This window comes from Desmodus rotundus, chromosome 5, assembly GCF_022682495.2.
Source record: "Desmodus rotundus isolate HL8 chromosome 5, HLdesRot8A.1, whole genome shotgun sequence".
NCBI lineage: Eukaryota > Metazoa > Chordata > Mammalia > Chiroptera > Phyllostomidae > Desmodus > Desmodus rotundus.
In genome coordinates, this window is record NC_071391.1 from 119,507,463 (window position 1) to 119,524,557 (window position 17,095).

The 17,095-nt window shown below is 36.6% G+C and overlaps 1 protein-coding gene across 2 annotated transcripts in view; it reads right to left on the reverse strand.

The window, feature by feature from the left end:
- The window catches only part of SOS1 (SOS Ras/Rac guanine nucleotide exchange factor 1), a 112,644-nt gene that overhangs the window by 24,411 nt on the left and 71,138 nt on the right, over positions 1-17,095 (reverse strand). For both annotated transcript variants that reach the window (XM_024552904.3, XM_024552903.3), the window contains exons 11-15: positions 8,571-8,652; positions 7,725-7,847; positions 7,340-7,443; positions 5,983-6,205; positions 4,769-4,888 (exon numbers count right to left, since the gene is read on the reverse strand). In XM_024552904.3, the coding sequence (XP_024408672.1) occupies positions 4,769-4,888; positions 5,983-6,205; positions 7,340-7,443; positions 7,725-7,847; positions 8,571-8,652 (652 nt within the window). The remainder of the gene's footprint in view (positions 1-4,768; positions 4,889-5,982; positions 6,206-7,339; positions 7,444-7,724; positions 7,848-8,570; positions 8,653-17,095) is intronic.

A 17,095-nucleotide genomic window follows, 5' to 3' on the forward strand; every position in this document is an offset into this window, starting at 1 on the left:
GGATGTGGGGGTGTTCTGGGGAATTTATTCTAGAACTCAAAAATTCTGTGCTTCCTATTCTTCATCTAATTGCAAGATTTTAGTGATTAATCCTGAATTTCTTTCTTTGAAATACAGAAGTAATTAGCTACATTTCTAGGAACAGCTGTTAAATAGTAAGCATTATAAGGTAAAAATGTCAATGAAAGTATTTTACCTCAGTTAAGAAGAAAAATTTTTATTTATTTTAATTTTTTATTGTATTTTATTTATCATGTTATTACAGTTGCCCAATTTCCCTCCAAGAATAAAGTTTTTAATTACTTAGAAAAAAATCAATGAAAAGAAAAGCATTTAAATATCAAGAATCCTTGGAAAGTATATATATATATACAACATATATGTATGTTGGTAAATATCTAAAAGGAAGCGTACTGTGCTCAAAAAAAAAAAAGAAAATTCCTCAGTGAACATTCACTCTCCACTTCTAATATTTGAGAGAATTTATTTACTAATTAGTTATCAGTAAAGAAAAAGAGACATTAAACTTGGCTTTCAATAATATAATATTAAACCTTATAATCCAAGCAAAAATAGAATTCATAACTGGAAAAAATAAGTATAAATCACTATTAAACATTTTTTAAATGTAAAGCTGCAGCCCCGAGCGGATGGCTCAGTCAGTTGGAGCACTGTTCCGTACACCGAAAGGCTGTGGGTTTGATCCTGCGTCGGGGCGCCTGTGGGAGGCAACTGATCAATGTTTCTCTCTCACATCAATGTTTCTCTCTCTCTCTCAAATCAATTCTAAAAAACTTTAAAAAAATGTGCAGTTGCAGATCACCTAATTTTCTAATGAGGCAGGTCTGACATTAAGAAAAAACCATTGTAAAACTATCAAAATTAATTTGCCTTATATCAAATTAAACATAACGTGTTTGTATGTTCAAAGCATTAGCTAGATCTCTACAAATATATTCTGGATAGCTAGTTAGATATTTCAAAAGGCATAATGTAAGTATAGTGTATTTACATCTTTTATTTAACTATTTCAGTTGATATTAATTAGGTGTACACACAGATCACTTGTGGAGGTTTTCTAAAGACCAGGTAAGTATGGAGTGATTTATCTACAGGTGACTCCAATTTAATGCACACCCGTGGCTAAGAACCACTCTGGCAAATGAACAAGAACCTTTCACATTGAAAAGGCAGACACTGGAACCCCTGTACACTGATGATGGTGGGAATGCGAAACGGTGTAGCCGCTGGGGAAAACAGTATGGAGGTTCCTCAAAACATGAAAAATAGAAGTATCATATGATTCGGCAACCCCACTTCTGGGAATTTATCCGAAAGTATTGAAATCAGTGCCTCAAAGCTATCTTAGCACTCCTATGTTCACTGCAATGCTATTCACAGTAGCTAAGATGTGCAAACCACCCCAATGTGCATCCACAGAGGACGGGATGAAGAAAATGTGGTGCACACACGCAACAGAACACGATTCCCTGGGAACCCTGCAGTGCGCAACAGCACGAATGAACACTGAGAACACTGTGCTAAGAGGAATAAGCCAGTCAGGGAAAGGCAAATACTGCATGTTTTCCCAAAACAGTCCAACTCATAGCCGCAAAGAATGGAATGGTGATGGTCAGGGGCTGTGCGGAGAGGACAGTGGGGCGTTGCTCATCAGCATACACCAGACTTCAGGTTTGCAGGGTGAATAAATTCTAGACATCTGCTGTACCACATCAGGCCGAAGATCACCGTGCTGTGTTGTGCCGTGATCTGTTAACAGGGTAAGTCTCACCTCAAGTATTCTTAACACAGTTTAAAAAAAAAGACAAAGCAGGAAATAGCCTTCTTCTTAGTAATCTGTTAAAAAATAGGGCGGAAATGAAATGGTCTCTATGTTTGATCAGTTATGTTTCCTCTTTACAGACATAAGTTTTAATTTTTATAATGGAAATCATACCAAAGTGTAGCTATTTAACTTAATGAAGACATCAGGAAGCAACACATAGAAGGAAAATTCTAAAGTTTTACTTTTTTAGAGGCTGAGGAGTCATAAAATAAATAGAAGGAAATCCCAACTTGCAGATTACTTGGGTGCATTTCTCTTCAGGAATCTCTTTCGGGTCTGTACCCACATTCTAGCTCAGGTTCCGGCCATTCCCTTCTGTCACTGGTCTTTTGTTCTGGCAGTTCCAACATGATCTGTGGAACCTCATATCACCCTTATAAAATATTAGTCAAATAATCATATTGTTTTTACTCAGAAGAAAAACGTGGCCAGTACATAAAACCCCAATCTCTGGCCCCAACTATAAAATCCCGTTGAGATTCTGGACTTCTGACACAGCAGCGTACAGAGCTCTGCTTATTCACTCCTCCGTGAAACTGGTGAAAATTGTGTGTGTGTGCGTATATGTTTATAGATAAATATATACACACACATATACACACATAAATATTTAAAGTCTCTGGAAACGGCCCTAAAGCAAATAGCAAATGAAGACACATATGTTCAGGAAAATCTACAAAAATTCAGTAAGCGAGATAGAGGCAAGGGTTTGTGGTATTTGAACTAAGACTGCTCTCTCCCTTCTTCCTGCCAGAGAACCTCTGAGGGGGAGGGGGTGGAGAGGTTTACTGCAGATTGCTGCAGCCAAGAACACAGGGCTCCCGGTCCACCCAGCTCCCAGCTACAGGGCTTTCTTCCCAGGAGGAGCAGGACTTCAGCATTTCTCATTCGTCCTGTCCCAAGCAGCTGCTGCTGAGGCCATGTCCCAGGTGAGGGCGGTTGAGAGGTGGGGGCTCCTTCCTCCTGCAAAACTTCGATGTGGAACAGAGGCTCTCCCTTGAACGAGGCATACTGAAAATCCTGGGAAGACAGCTATTCCCTGGTTCCTAAGGCAGTTCTATGTCAAGAGAAGCAAGCCAAGAGGACCTCCGGCTATGCTGTGTGTACACATGCACCACCACCAAGCACTCAGCTCCTGCAGCAAGAATGTTAACTCCAAGAGAAACTTGCTATGGTCCCCAGCTTCAGACCCTAGGCTCAGACAGGTCACTCCTAATCTCCTGTCCTTTACAGCAAAGTGTGGAGAAGTTTAAACCCTAAGGATGCTCTCAAGAACAGCGAAGGTTGTGGTGAAGAGTAGTTTAGAGATCTGTGGATTTAATGAAGATATAGCCTAGACTTCTGGCCAACTAGTTCACAGGAGAGAACCAGGGAATGAGATAGCTGGGGTCAGAACAAATATTAAAATAGAGACCTCAGAAACCATTTGTTCAAAGGAGTCACAATATGATTGGATTAGTTTACAGAGCAATTTATGCCACCAGGGAATTTCTGGAAACAGTAGAGCAATCAGCTGGCAATTAGTGGAGGTTAACAACTTGGTGTGGTCAGGGAGGGAGTGAAGGAAAGCCTGACTGATACTGCTGCCTTCTCAAGGTGACTGAGGGCAGGCAAACCCTAACCTGTACCTCCCAGAAGAGGGACATCTCAGTTTAACATCTCAGGGGGAGAACAGCTCTCACTAAAATAACCCAGCTAGTCAACTAAACAAATCAACAAGCAATAACAATGACAAGCTCTGGGGACAGGGGGGGGGGGCACGGCGGCAGTAATTACAAGTTGCTACAATATTATCTGAAATGTCAAATTTCCAACAAAAAATTATGAGGCGTGCAAAGAAACAGGAAAGTATAACCCTTTCACTGGGGAAAAAAGCAGGGACAGTAACTGTCTGTGAGAGACCAGCTGTCCGATTTAACAGAAGAAGATTTCAAGTAGCCATTATGAGTATGTTCCCAGAACTAAAGGAAAGCATGATTCAAAGAGCAAATGGTATGAAGACAGTGTGCATCAAAGAGAGAATATCACAAAAGACACGGAATCATAAAAGGAACCAAATGGAAATCCTGGAGTTGAAAAGTACAATAGTTAAAAAATTTACCACAGGGGCTCAATAGTCCATTTGAACTGGCAGAAGAAAGAATTAGTTAACTTGAAGATAGAGCTATTGTTCAAAAGTGAAGGCAAAATAAAGACTTTCCCAGACAAACAAAAACGGAGAGAATTTGTTGCTAACAGACCCATGTACAAAAGTTCTCCAGGCTGAAAGCAAGTGGCCCCAGATGGTAATATGAATCCGCACAAAGAAAGAGGACCAGTAAAGGTAATTATGTGAATTATAAAAGATACTATAAATGTGTATTTTTTCTCACTGCTTCTCTTAAGTGATTTAAAAAGCCACCGTATAAAATAAGGTTCATGTAATGTACTGTTGAGCCTGTAACAAACAGAAATGGAATTGTGTGTAATCTATTGCCAGTAACCGACCGCACTAAGGAGGTGGGTGGGTGAGAGCAGAGCTGTGATGGGCTAAGAAAATAATGGCAGATGGGGAAGCAGTAATTATAGTGTTTGTTAGATTTGCATCATTACTTACTTGTAATGTGTATCACAATAATACCACAAAAAGGGGGGAAGGGAAACAGAGCTATATAGGATTAACATTTCTATGTATCACGGAAATTAAGCTACTATAAATATGAAGCTGATTTTGATGAGATGTATATGGTAAACTTTAAGCAACCATTAAAAAAGCCTCAAAATATAATAAAAAATTAATGAAATTAAAATGCTACATTAGAAAACTATTCACTCAGTGCAAAAAGGAGGAGAACAGAACATGAGACACATAGAAATGGAGCTGCAATGACATTTGTAATGCATCTGACCGCTACGAAATGTGAGAATGTCAGTGACACTTACTTCTCGAACCACAGAGTGAGATTAGTGGTATGCCGGATCATTTTCAGAAGATTAGGAGAATTAATTTCTTTGTCTTCTTTTGTCCACACACTTCCAACTAATTCGGATGGCTGGACAGCTCTGAAATCATCAAGACATAATTCTACATGATTCTTTTCCCTCTACTGTACTGTTTTATTAAGTGAATCAGACAGATGAAACTAAACTCATATAAACTTTCCTCTTACACAGCAGCAAGGTTTATGACAAGGTTTAACAAAAAGTTATAATTCTGCATCTTTTTCTATATATTAAAAAAATTTTATACATGTACCCATGTACTTTTATTATTGCCTTACAGTAGCATTTGATTTTGGGCAAGTTTGGGATTTCTTCATAAAATCTTTCCCAGCACTTACAAATATTATTTAACAAATTGGGGTGACAAAGTAGTTTGGGATAATTCTTTTAAATAATAATGTATCTGTTATAATAATCAGCTCAATGAGGGTATAGTAAAAATGCAATTCATGTTTTTTTTCTCTAAAGGAGGAGGGGAAACCCAACCACAAAACAGTCCTGGAAAATAAAATAGATTCTAACACTGCTTTCTGAGAATAGTGATGATCTCTGGTGGGAGGGATCTATAAAATTAGTTCCTTTTTTCATTTAGTTATTAAAACTAGCTTGAATTTCTAAATAGCCCCCATTTACAACTAGAAACAGACATTTTTTGAGGCAGTAGTTACTAACATGTAGAAAAGCTAAAAAGGCTGTAACTGGCCATGACTTAAATTCATAATCACAACGGCAGTAGCTGACTGACTGAGCCCCAACTTTGTGCTAAGCACTGTACACGCACTGACTTTTTTAAACCTCACAGCAGCCTCAGGAGTGAGTAATATGCTAGCTCCCTTTTACTTTTGAGGAAACTAACAGGCAGAGGGAGAAAGTTACAAAAGAAGGTTAGAGTTGCTCTCCAACACCAAGTCAGCAAATGGTAAAGCCAGGATTTGAACTTAGCTTTACCAACAGGGGTGACTGCAGACAGAAGCTTTAAAATACAGACAAAGCAAGGGGGTCAGAGAGTGAAGGAGGAGCTTTCTGCACACCAGACACTTCATGTCCTAACTCTTTTATGTCTTACAACAATCTTTTGAGGCAGAAACCAGTATTTCATTTAAAAAATTAACTCCTTTAAGGTGATTTTTCAGCTTGAATGTCAAATTACATACCGATACAGATCTGATTCAAGTAAAGTGAGTTGCCGAGCAATTTCTATTGGGTGTAAGGTGAGCAGGTCAAAAGTCTCTATGTGCCCAGGTCTGCTTATATGCCATTCAACTGTGGGAGGTGAACTCTGAAATGTAATATTATGACCCGGTCCACTGTCTCTTGCCATTTTTTTCCTCTGGATTATTTTAGTGATGGATTCAACCCATTTCCTCATTGCTTTACCTGAAATACATTTTAAATAACATTTAAATACTTTTTACTCAATATTTTATTTTTTTAAATAGTATAAAATCATACAAGTGATACCTGAATGTATCTTTACTATAAAAAGTTCAAATGATCAAAATTTTAAAAATGGAAGTTCCCTTTTACCATTTCCCTGTTCCCTATACCAATCTCATTCTTCCTCACATGGGTATCCACTGTGATAATTAGGTTTATATTCCATTTCCTTTTAAAATAAAATTAGAAAGTAATTTATTTGTAGAGCACTTTTTACCTCTATTGTTCTGAACTGTGGTTCAAAATATATTATAATCTTAAAAAAAGATTTATCGTACACAAATGAGATTTACAAGGACCGACTATACACACCCACTGTCAATCTAAGCAACGACGAGTTTTATAAGCCAAACAGTGCCAGAGGGCGGAGTCCTCCGTTTAAGCATGAGTTTCTGAGGCAGCTTGGTTTTGTACTATGCATGGAAGTATGGGTGCTGGACACTGTATTCTGATCCTCATTTAGCATGCACCATGGAAATGTAGACAAGTTTCCCTAAGGCAGACTTACACCTATGCAATCACAGAACCTTTAAAACTAGAAGAGAAACTTTGGAGATGATGAAACCTAGCTCCACATGTTACTGATGAGAATGAATGAAAGTAAGTTTGCCCAAAGTCATGGCTGATGACTGGCAGAGCTGGGAACAAAACTCCCGTTTCCTAGCTCTCCATTCCCTGTGCTCCGCTGCCTCTCTGACGTGTGCCCTGTTCGCCTGTGGCTCAGGGACTCCGTCAGCGGTGTTGTGCCGGCACAGCGGTCCCTAACTGCCCTCCGTGCACCCCGTCAAGTAAGTGTAAAGACAGTACACTTATCTATCTATGAGACTTCTTCTATCCAATTCCAGAATAACCAGCAAGTTGATTTACTAAATGAAAATACATAGGTTCGACAGGGTGATTCCTGAGCAATTTGTAGATCAAAAATCTGGTTTGATGAAAATTTCTAAATTTTCAACTTGCTATGCTGGCACTACCAGATACACCTCTTAACAATGGGCAGTAAGGACAGCAATGGACAGTCACCACATGGGTACTTTTACTACACATAAAACGAGGCACTTAAAAAAACCATACCTCTTACTGTTCCAATAAATTCCTCCATTCGCCGCAAAAGATCTGTATCTCTCTCGAAGTCATAGAAGTGGTGCTCTACCCAGTGCCGACACACATTCAGCACTCTGTGGCATTCACACAGAAGAAGAATTGCATTACAAGGGAGCTCAGAGAGAAACGCTTATCACAATGAATAGTATCAATGAAAACAGCAACTGCCACTAAATTACATAATCTTATAAACTGCTTACCACTTTCAAAATTCCAAGTTAATTAAGACTTACACAGCAACTTTTGACAATTGCTTGTCACTCATTTTACTTACTACCTCATCCTGGCTTTGTTTCAACTCTGAAACAAAAGTTCGATAAAGGCTTGTTCACTTCAGTTATTTATTAATGCTTACCGCAGCTGTACAGGCTGTATGTATTCTTTTCTAAATCTTTTTAGCTCTGCACTCAGGGGTTGGTCTCCATTCTCTATAGCTATACGGTCAGCTTCTGTTGGCTCAGGCTCTGGAATTTCAAACCTAACGTAAAGCAGAATAAACTAATGAAAATATTAATTGTATCAAATTATACAAATAGGAAACTACAAAGTTTTTTTTACTAGTCAGCACAATCAAGAGAGCACTGTAAAAAATTACTCAGGACAGACACATCAGTGAAAACAAGGCTTCTATAATGTAAAGGTTAATGATCTTATAGATAAACCTAACTAAGGAATACCAGCAAAGTCTAAACACAAATGTGATTATAAAGTTATTGAACTGATGTTCATTTTTCGCTTGTGTAATTATTGTAAATCAACTAATATAATACTTTTTAAGGGTAAAGCTTGAAAAGTTGACTGCTCTTTTGGATGGAACACTTTTCTTGATTATAGTATTTGTTCACTGGTAAGCTCCGTTTTCCTCAACTTGTGGCATATTTGAAAAATTCTGTTTAGAACATCTAAATCATCAAAATTTGAATTTCCTGAGTCTAAATTATGTATCTTATATAGATCTTTAGCTAGATTAACTTATAAATTTGAAGCTTCACATACTGACTTTCCATGTAAAAAAGAATGTCTATTTTTCTACTTAAATAATCAAAGCTAACAAAATAAATGATCTTCTAAGAGATTTTATTTCTTAAAACAGTGTTCATGAACTACAATTTAAAGCTCATTTAATATACTTCCAAGAATAATATATGATATTAGCTCAATCTCTAAAAAAAAAGAATTTAAACATTTAAAATTAACAGACCTTTCTATTATAAGACTCAGTAGTTCTTGAGGTTTACAAAAGGATCTGTATGTTGTAAGAAATGTCCGAACAAAATTGGGATCTAAGAAGAAAAGGAAAAATCTTATTAAAATCTTTGATTCAGAATGATTAAACTAGTATTTACATTTTCAAAAGAGATCAAATAGTCAATTTTGAAAGTCCCAGAATGTTTTGACCACATAGAATGCTTTGGGTTTTATAACGAACTGCTAGACTTAGTGTCTCTTAAATTAGTGGCAAAACTAAGGATACTAGAATTTTAGATTTTATTTATTTAATTTTAGGGAGAGAAACATCAATGTGCAAGAGCTACATCAATTGGTTGTCTCTTGCACACCAACTGGGGACCTGGCCCACACCCCAGGCATGTGTCTTGACTGGGAATTGAACCAGTGAGTGACCTTTCCATTTGCGGGGCAGCGCTCAATCCACTGAGCCACACCAGCCATGGCTGGATGCTAAAATTTTCTATCAACCTATTTTCTTGACCTCTGCACAACTCTTGACAAGCTGATGTTAAATGCATCATTGGCCACAGGGGCAGGAAGGGAAGAAAGGGAAAGGCAAAGGCCAAGCATGGAAGCAAGCTCCCCACCTCCTACCTGGATCTTAGAGTATCACCAGGTGCTTTATCTCCTTCATAAAGAGAAAGGCCACAGCATAATCCATTACCTTTCCTGACAGCCAGACTAGTTTACTTAGGATCAGTTATCTAGATTGCTCTCAATCATGTTAACAGAGCATACAACTAGAAATTGGATCTTATAATTTTGTAGATAAAAGTTTCTAAATTATTTTATTTGCTAAAGGTCTTTAAAAAATGACTAAAAGATGCTTACAAATACATATGAGTTATTAAAACTATTAAATGTGCCAGAATATGCTGATTTGGTTCTATTCACAACTTTTAATTCCTTTTATGTCAAGTAGTCACAATGAGAGTTCAGTTGTAAGAGCAGGAGTCTCCAACCCCTTCCAGCAGAGGACCTACTTGTCATTCAAATCTCCGTGCAGTGAAGCAGGTGGTTGACAGAGTGTGATCACTTCCCCAGGCCTGGCCTATTGCAGTCTCTGCCTGCCAGTATTCCACAGTGGGGGTGGGGAGGGGGTGGAGCTTCTATAACAAATTTTATCAAGCTCCACCTTTAGTTTTGAGTTGTTAAAGAGGAGGAGGGAAAGAGTTCATTAACTTCAGTTTTTTACTGGGAGAATCCTTTTCCTATCTTACATTATGGACTTGTATGCTCTAATTTAATGATAAATTCATTCAGAGTAGCAAGTACCTTTATTCTTGTTAGGCTATATATACACCGTGGACCCTTTATAAGAAGTATAGTGTCTTTTATTACCATAGGATTTAGCAAGAATCAGAATTAATTTGCTTGGAAAATTTGTATTTAGGCTGATTCTGTCTGAATAAGAATTGCCCTAAATTTAGCCTCACAATAAAATAATAATACATTAACTTTTTTCCCTCTAAAAGCTGATTTTTGGATTTATCATAAAATAGAAATCTGCTTCCAATCAATTGGTGTATGTAGTCATAGAGGTAATGAATTGATTTAAATATCAGACAGCCTTGATTTTAAGATTATACTTTTTTAAGTTAAAGAAAAGTTTAATAACAAAACTACATTGGTTTTTATACCCATCTTCTTTCACTAGAGTGGATTACTAATAAAAGTCATGTAAACACATACAACCCTTTAGTAATTTCCTCTGTTCGTATTTTATTGTTTGTCTTCAGTTACAGAGTTCCTCAAACGTTAAAGACTAATGTCTCAACCCGAAGAAAAGATTTTAAAACAGAAGGCTGTACAAGATTTTAAAACTGAGATTTATATCGATTTCATCACAGTCCTCCCTTTCAAGAATCTTCTTCCTGTTCTGCAAATCTATTTGTAAGGTGAGGCTACTCCAAACATCACGTGTTTAGGAAGCAGAAGCAGTGGCCACTGTAGAGATGCCGAGCTGTCACTGTTGGAGAGAGCGCCAGGACCTTTAGTACAAAGTGCTCCAAGTATCCCTGACTTCTGTTCCAAATTTAGGGTGACCTGTCCTTTTTTTTTTTTAAAAAAAAAGAAAAGTTTATTTCAGTCTAAAAGTCTAAAACTGCCATCCAGATCCATTTCTCCTCGAATACCACCTAAGTCAGGATAAAAAGTTGTGGGATATTAAAGGTACCTTGAAGTCAAAAAACAGAATAAAGATTCTTAATGAATTAAAAAAAATGTTTTTTAAAACAGGCTATTTTTAGAGGTATACTATTTTAAAATAGTCTTTTCACCTTAAACCAAAACTTCTGGCCATTTCCGTACACTAGTAACTGATGACAATGCTGAGAAACCATGATGTGCCTCAGTGCCGCATCAGTCAGAGGGGGTCACATCAGTTGCTGATGTCTGTTCTGTAAGGTTCGCAAGCAGCATTCTCATAATGTATTTCATTCGGTTTCTGTGAAGTGAGTAGGGCCAGTGGCATTTTTCCTGTCTACATATGAGAGAAGTAAGACTTATCTAGGGTCACACAAGAGAGTGCAGAGATGGTACCCTAATCTAGGTTGTGTAATTCCTGACTCGGTGCTTTTTTTCTACTGTATCATATTACCTCCCTGGATTAAAGGATCCCTTAAGGTTTCCAAGGCTGTGGGATCGAAACATAAAGAATGAATCCATACGTTATATAATCACTCTAGAAATTTACACAAATGATTAATGCAGAATGTAGCTATAAACTGCTAATCTTGGATAAAAGCACTAGAAAGTTATGGAAACATTAGCAGTCTAATTTTGATTCTGTAATTCTTGTTAAGTCTTCTTCCAGATTTTAGGAAGTAGCAGCTCTACCTTCCTGTACACTATTCAGAAGAGGAATTTCTGAAGCTGGCGGTGAAATAAACACTCCCACAGTCATCAGTTGTACAAGTTCTAAAGTGATTCAAGTTTTAAGTTGTTTTTAGTTTGATGAGAAGAGTAGTCTTGCCAAAAAGAAAAAAAAAACCCAGAAGCTAAAAATAAACCAAGAAAATTTGGCAAAAGTTTCAGTACTTTCAAAAAAATCTCTTAAAAGTTGCATATATTCCCAGGCTTATATTAATTTAAACTCTATTTTTAGCCTAACACAGTGAAAAACTGCTAATGAATAAAAAACTTATATAATGAGGAGATAACATCTGCATATTTGAAATTTTGTACAAAAAAGTGTCCATATTCCAGAAGCTATTTTTATTTCTGTTGACTTCTCCATTCAGTGATTTTAAAATATATCATGTCCCACTATAATGGAGACCTTGATCTTATTGATGATATAAGAAACTAGGATAATTTGGTATTTTCAAAAAGATTTTATTTATTTTTAGAGAGATGGGAAAGGAGGGAGAAAGAGAGGGAGAGAAACATCAATGTGTGGCTGCCTCTCACGCGCCCTCTACCGGGGACCTGGCCCACAACCCAGGCCTGTGCCATGACCAGGAATGGAACCTGCGACCCATTGGTTTGCAGGCCGGTGCTCAACCCACTGAGCCACACCAGCCCGGGCAGATAATTTGACATTTTAACAGTACTCATTAATAAAGACAGATTATACAATTTTGTAAGAAAATTAAGGACCAGCTTACACTTATCAGGCAATGATAAAAGTCAAGTTTTATATTGCTTCTGTCGGTTGTGAGTAGCAGTTATCTGCCTATATTACAAAATGATACTTCAGACAGATGGAAGGCAAATGCATAAAGATACAAAAGCCAGGCTGGTTTGGTTTTGAAATATAAACACAAATAAATACTTGTGTAGAAAATGAAAATCAACTATTTCAACATTCTAATCTTTCCATTTATCATTTGCTTGTGGATGTAATTCTATAAGCTACTTTTTTTTTAATCCTCCCCTGAGGACATGCTTATTGATTTTAGAGAGAGGGGAAGGGTGGGAGAGAGATATCGATGTGAGAGAGAAGCATTGATTGGTTACCTTTGGTAGGTGCCGGACCGGGACAAAACCAGTCACCCAGGCTTGTGTCCTGACCAGGAACTGAACCCACGACCTTCTGGTTTGTGGTGCGAAACTTAAACAACTGAGTCACACCAGCCAGGCCTCAGACCTCTTTCTCAAAGTAGCCGCTAATGGATTTCAATATAAGCAATGACAAAAACTTCCTCTGTGGTTTTTCTCTTCTATCCGACCCCCATTCTTCTACTAGGATTTCCATCATGCTAACTAGCAGCTCAGCATCCCTCTGTATACCCATGTTTTGCTGTGTATAATGCGCACTTTTTTGCCCAAGTTTTTGAGGGAAAAATAAAAAGTGTGCATTATATATGGGGTAGTACCTGAAATACCTTGTATCTGTTCTTGTGTTTTGTAATTACTGTTACATAAAATTTCTTGTACCATATGTTCAAAAATAAATGCTAAAATTCCTTTATAATACAAAAAACAAGTATCTAAATATAAATAAATAAAAACTGAATTAAAAAATTAAAACAAAGATCTTTTTCCTGAAAGTTTGGGTATGCAATCTGCACGGGAGCGCATTAGACAGAGCAAAATATGGTAAATACCTGCCAGCTACCATCAAGTCCCTGGTCTAGGCCCCGGTTATCTCAAACATGAATGGTAGTTACTGTTTTCTGCTGGTTTTCTAGCTGACTGTCTCCCTCACTCTAAAACTGTTCTTTGATATTTTATCCGACACTTCTTCAAAACCTGAGGAACTCAGAATATACTTACACTAATTAATGTTCAGAATATAGCATTCTACATTTGAGATGATAATTTCAATTTTTTTCCTTATGTGCTTATTTTGATCAACAATTGATATTTTATTTGGCAAGGTCAATGATATTTCTGAGGTATTTATTACCTGGAGTTACTTATGTAAAGAATACCCCTCCCCCAGCCGCCACAGTGAAACACTGTGCATGAGGATGTCTGTTTACGTGATAATTCTGCCTTTAATACAGCCATTTACAAAGTCAGAAGAAACAATAAGCTCCTCAGCAAGCATTTATAAACAATCACTTCTGAATTCCTTAAAAAAGGAAACAGACAGCTATGCTGACGCACAAACACTTAAAAAAAATCAGAGTTTAAAAATAGAATAATAGCACTGCCCTATAGATCAAAAACTATTCAAAAGATTTTTTTAAAGTTAAAACACCCAAACTCAGCTTATATAGGACACAAACTCAAAAGAAATCTGATGCAGGTTTTTGAAGATTTTTTGAGGGCATAAAATAGCAGTTAATAAATACTTTAAAGAAAAATATAAACTGGCTTAAGTTCCTTTCAGTATCATTTTCCATAAGAGAGAAATTCACCATGCTGGGAAACACCTTTTCCCTACACTTCAATATGAAAAGCTTTCATTTCCATATAATGTCAGTTCTGAACTATTATGTCTACCTCCCTCAAGGTCACATCATTTGTCTAAAGAAAACATCAGACCAGACCTACCATCACTAAACATTTCTTTAAACATGTTGTTTTAACTCTCAATATTAATTTGTACTTTATTTCCTATAATTGTGACCAAAGTCAAATTCCTACTCTCATCTCCCTTTCTATGCATATTGCTTTGTGCCTTCTTACTGTTTAAGTAAGGAAAGTCTCTTCGTATCTCTGCCAGAATCAGACTGATCCGTCTAACCAGAAAAGTTTCCTCCTGGCACTTTGGGATGAATTCCAGTTTTCTGATGTAGTTAGTGAATTGTTACATATACGGAGACACTGGGCCTGAGAGACAAGCTGTAGATGAGATTCCCCTCAAAGCCCCACTGCAATCGTTTCAGCAAGTAAGCGCTTCCTAATTCATCTACATTCAGTTCTTTCTCCCAGAACACTTTCCTTCGCAGAGCAAACACCAAGAGACTAATGGCTGGGTGTTGTTAAAAACTAAACTTACGATGATGAGTATGTAACTACATAGTCTATTTGCATTAAAATGGGAAGTTTATAACTAGAATTTATTAACTATTTCAATATGAAAAAAATTACTCTAAATGTATCTCCATAGTAGACTTGTCTTCCCCCAGAGTGAACAAACTACTTATATTACTGGCAATTCAAACCAAGCAAGCAAGTCTCTTTATTTTTATTATTCGATACACATAATAAAAATTATATTCTAATGAAAAGAATTCACCTTGTATGAGTCAGTGTAATATGGTAGAGAGTATATTCTGTTAAAAAGTCAAGAAGCCTATAGTCTAGTCTTCATGCTGCAGTTACTTGATGATATGATTTCTGGAGCCTGGGGTTTCATCTATAAAGTGAGGAACTGGTCACCTCATCCAACACTAGAGAGCCGTAGCTTTATTTCACATATTGTTGCTAAAATACTCGAGGGATTAAGTTTGCAGGAGACACAGTGAAGTCTGAATTAAGTAATGTTAAACTAGTTTTTCTTCTGCCTTTTTAAAAAAGATTTCATTTATTTATTTTTAGAGAAAGTGGAAGGGACGGAAAAAGAGAGACATTCATATGTGAGAGAAACATTGTCAGGTTGCCTCTCCACGTGTCCCCCAAGCAGGGACCAGGCTGCAACCCAGGGATGTGCCCTGATGGGGAATTGAACCGGTGACCTTTAGCTTTGTGGGACGATGCTCAACCAATTGAGCCATGTGGCTCAGGGTTCTTCTGCTTTTTATGACAACGTGCAACCAACCTATAATCCAAAAAAATCTTAAATAGTGCTTATTAGTTATTAAAATTTCTCATTATATTATAAACAATGTCTTTTATTATAATTCTATAACAATACAATAAAAATGTGCAAGTTAAATTTTAGTTTTTGTTTCGATGTAAGCCACAACTTGCACTGTATGTTCTCCAATGAATACCTACCAACCAACCAACCCTCCCCGTCTCCCCAAGAAAAGAAAGAAAAAGAGCAGATTAATAGTTCTTAAAACAAATGGTAACTTGACCTGTTACAATTAAGGGTGTCCAACCCTGTGGCCTGGCCCAGGATGGCTATGATGCATCTCAACACAAAATCATAAACTTACTTAAAACCTTTTTTATTTTGGCTCATCAGTTTTCATTATTGTTTGTGTATTTAACGTGTGGACCAAGACAACCCTTCTTCTTCCAGTGTGACCCAGAGACGCCAAAAGTTTGGACACCCCATCATTGTAGTGAGAACTCAAGAGTCTATTTGAACTGACAAGGAAATAATAACTGCTTGAAAGTGCTTTCATATTTTACAAGTTTATAGATGGCCTATTAAAAAACACATTCTATTTCCAGCAATACATTGAGTAATATACCGTATTTTGCTGGGTATAATGCATACTTTTCCCCCAAATATTTTAGGGCAAATAAGGATGCGCATGATACAAGGGTAGTGCTAAATTAATAATAAAAAATTAAAGGGAAAGATTTTTCCTGAAAGGTTGGGCCCAAAACGTGGGTGCGCATTGTACATGGGAGCACATTATACATGGCAAAAAGTGGTACCTTACAAAGCGCCCAAACTAATCACACTAATTTGTGTGTACTGTAAACCACAACTCACAAAAGCTGCTTGAGGATTCTAGTTACACTGGTAATATGTCAATATTTATGATGTAAGTTAAAATAGTCAATGAAGTTTCAAAAAAGAAAAGAAAAATGTCAAAAAACTTAGCCACACACTTTTAAAAGCAACACTGGCATTTTATTCCTCAAGAAATTAATGAGAAATTTTTTAAAAGCTTAAAAAAAAGATTTTTTTGTCAATTTAAATATACTTAACTTTGCAAAGTTCTATACATCTAGAAATGTATTTCATATTACCTAGAAGTATGACTATTTAAAATATTACTCTATTCAAAAGCTAGGAATTAAAATAAGAACTATCAGAAGTGACTAACGAAACAGCACGGCACAAGGACTCCATCCACAGACTTAGCTAGTGTGTACAGTACGGAGAGAGGGCTGCCAAGTTTATAGAAAACCTGCCAGCTATGTTTATTCAAATTCTGTTTTAAAGTGTCCTTACTAAAAAAATAAATAATAGGCACAGTTTCCCAGAAAATAAATATTTAATTGTAGTTCTGCAACTACTTATTAATAATTATGTTAGGCCTGTGAAATACAGCAGTTTAAATAAAATTTTTACCATTAATAAAAGTTCTGTGAAATACAGCAAGCAGTTTAAAGAAAATTTTTATAATTAACAGATGAGTTTGACAAAAACAATGACATTACAAATTTTAGAATCTGAAAATGTCTTTCAAGTTCAAATACCAGTGACTTGTGATGGTAAACACCAGTAAGTCTTCTTCATTTCTCTTACATTTCTCTACAGGAAAAAATAGTAAAACTTCTGTCTTAGGAGTTCTACTAATATTAAATGAAAATTAACTTTACTCAAAAACAGTGTAAGAATCAAAACAAAGGTTTGTAAAATAAAATGGACAGTTTAGAAAGCTTATGCTAAAAAATTCAGTGAATCTTCTTAGACATTTAAAAGTCAGGACGATGTGGCAAGAAGAGCAATTTGAACTTTTACCACCTTAAAAA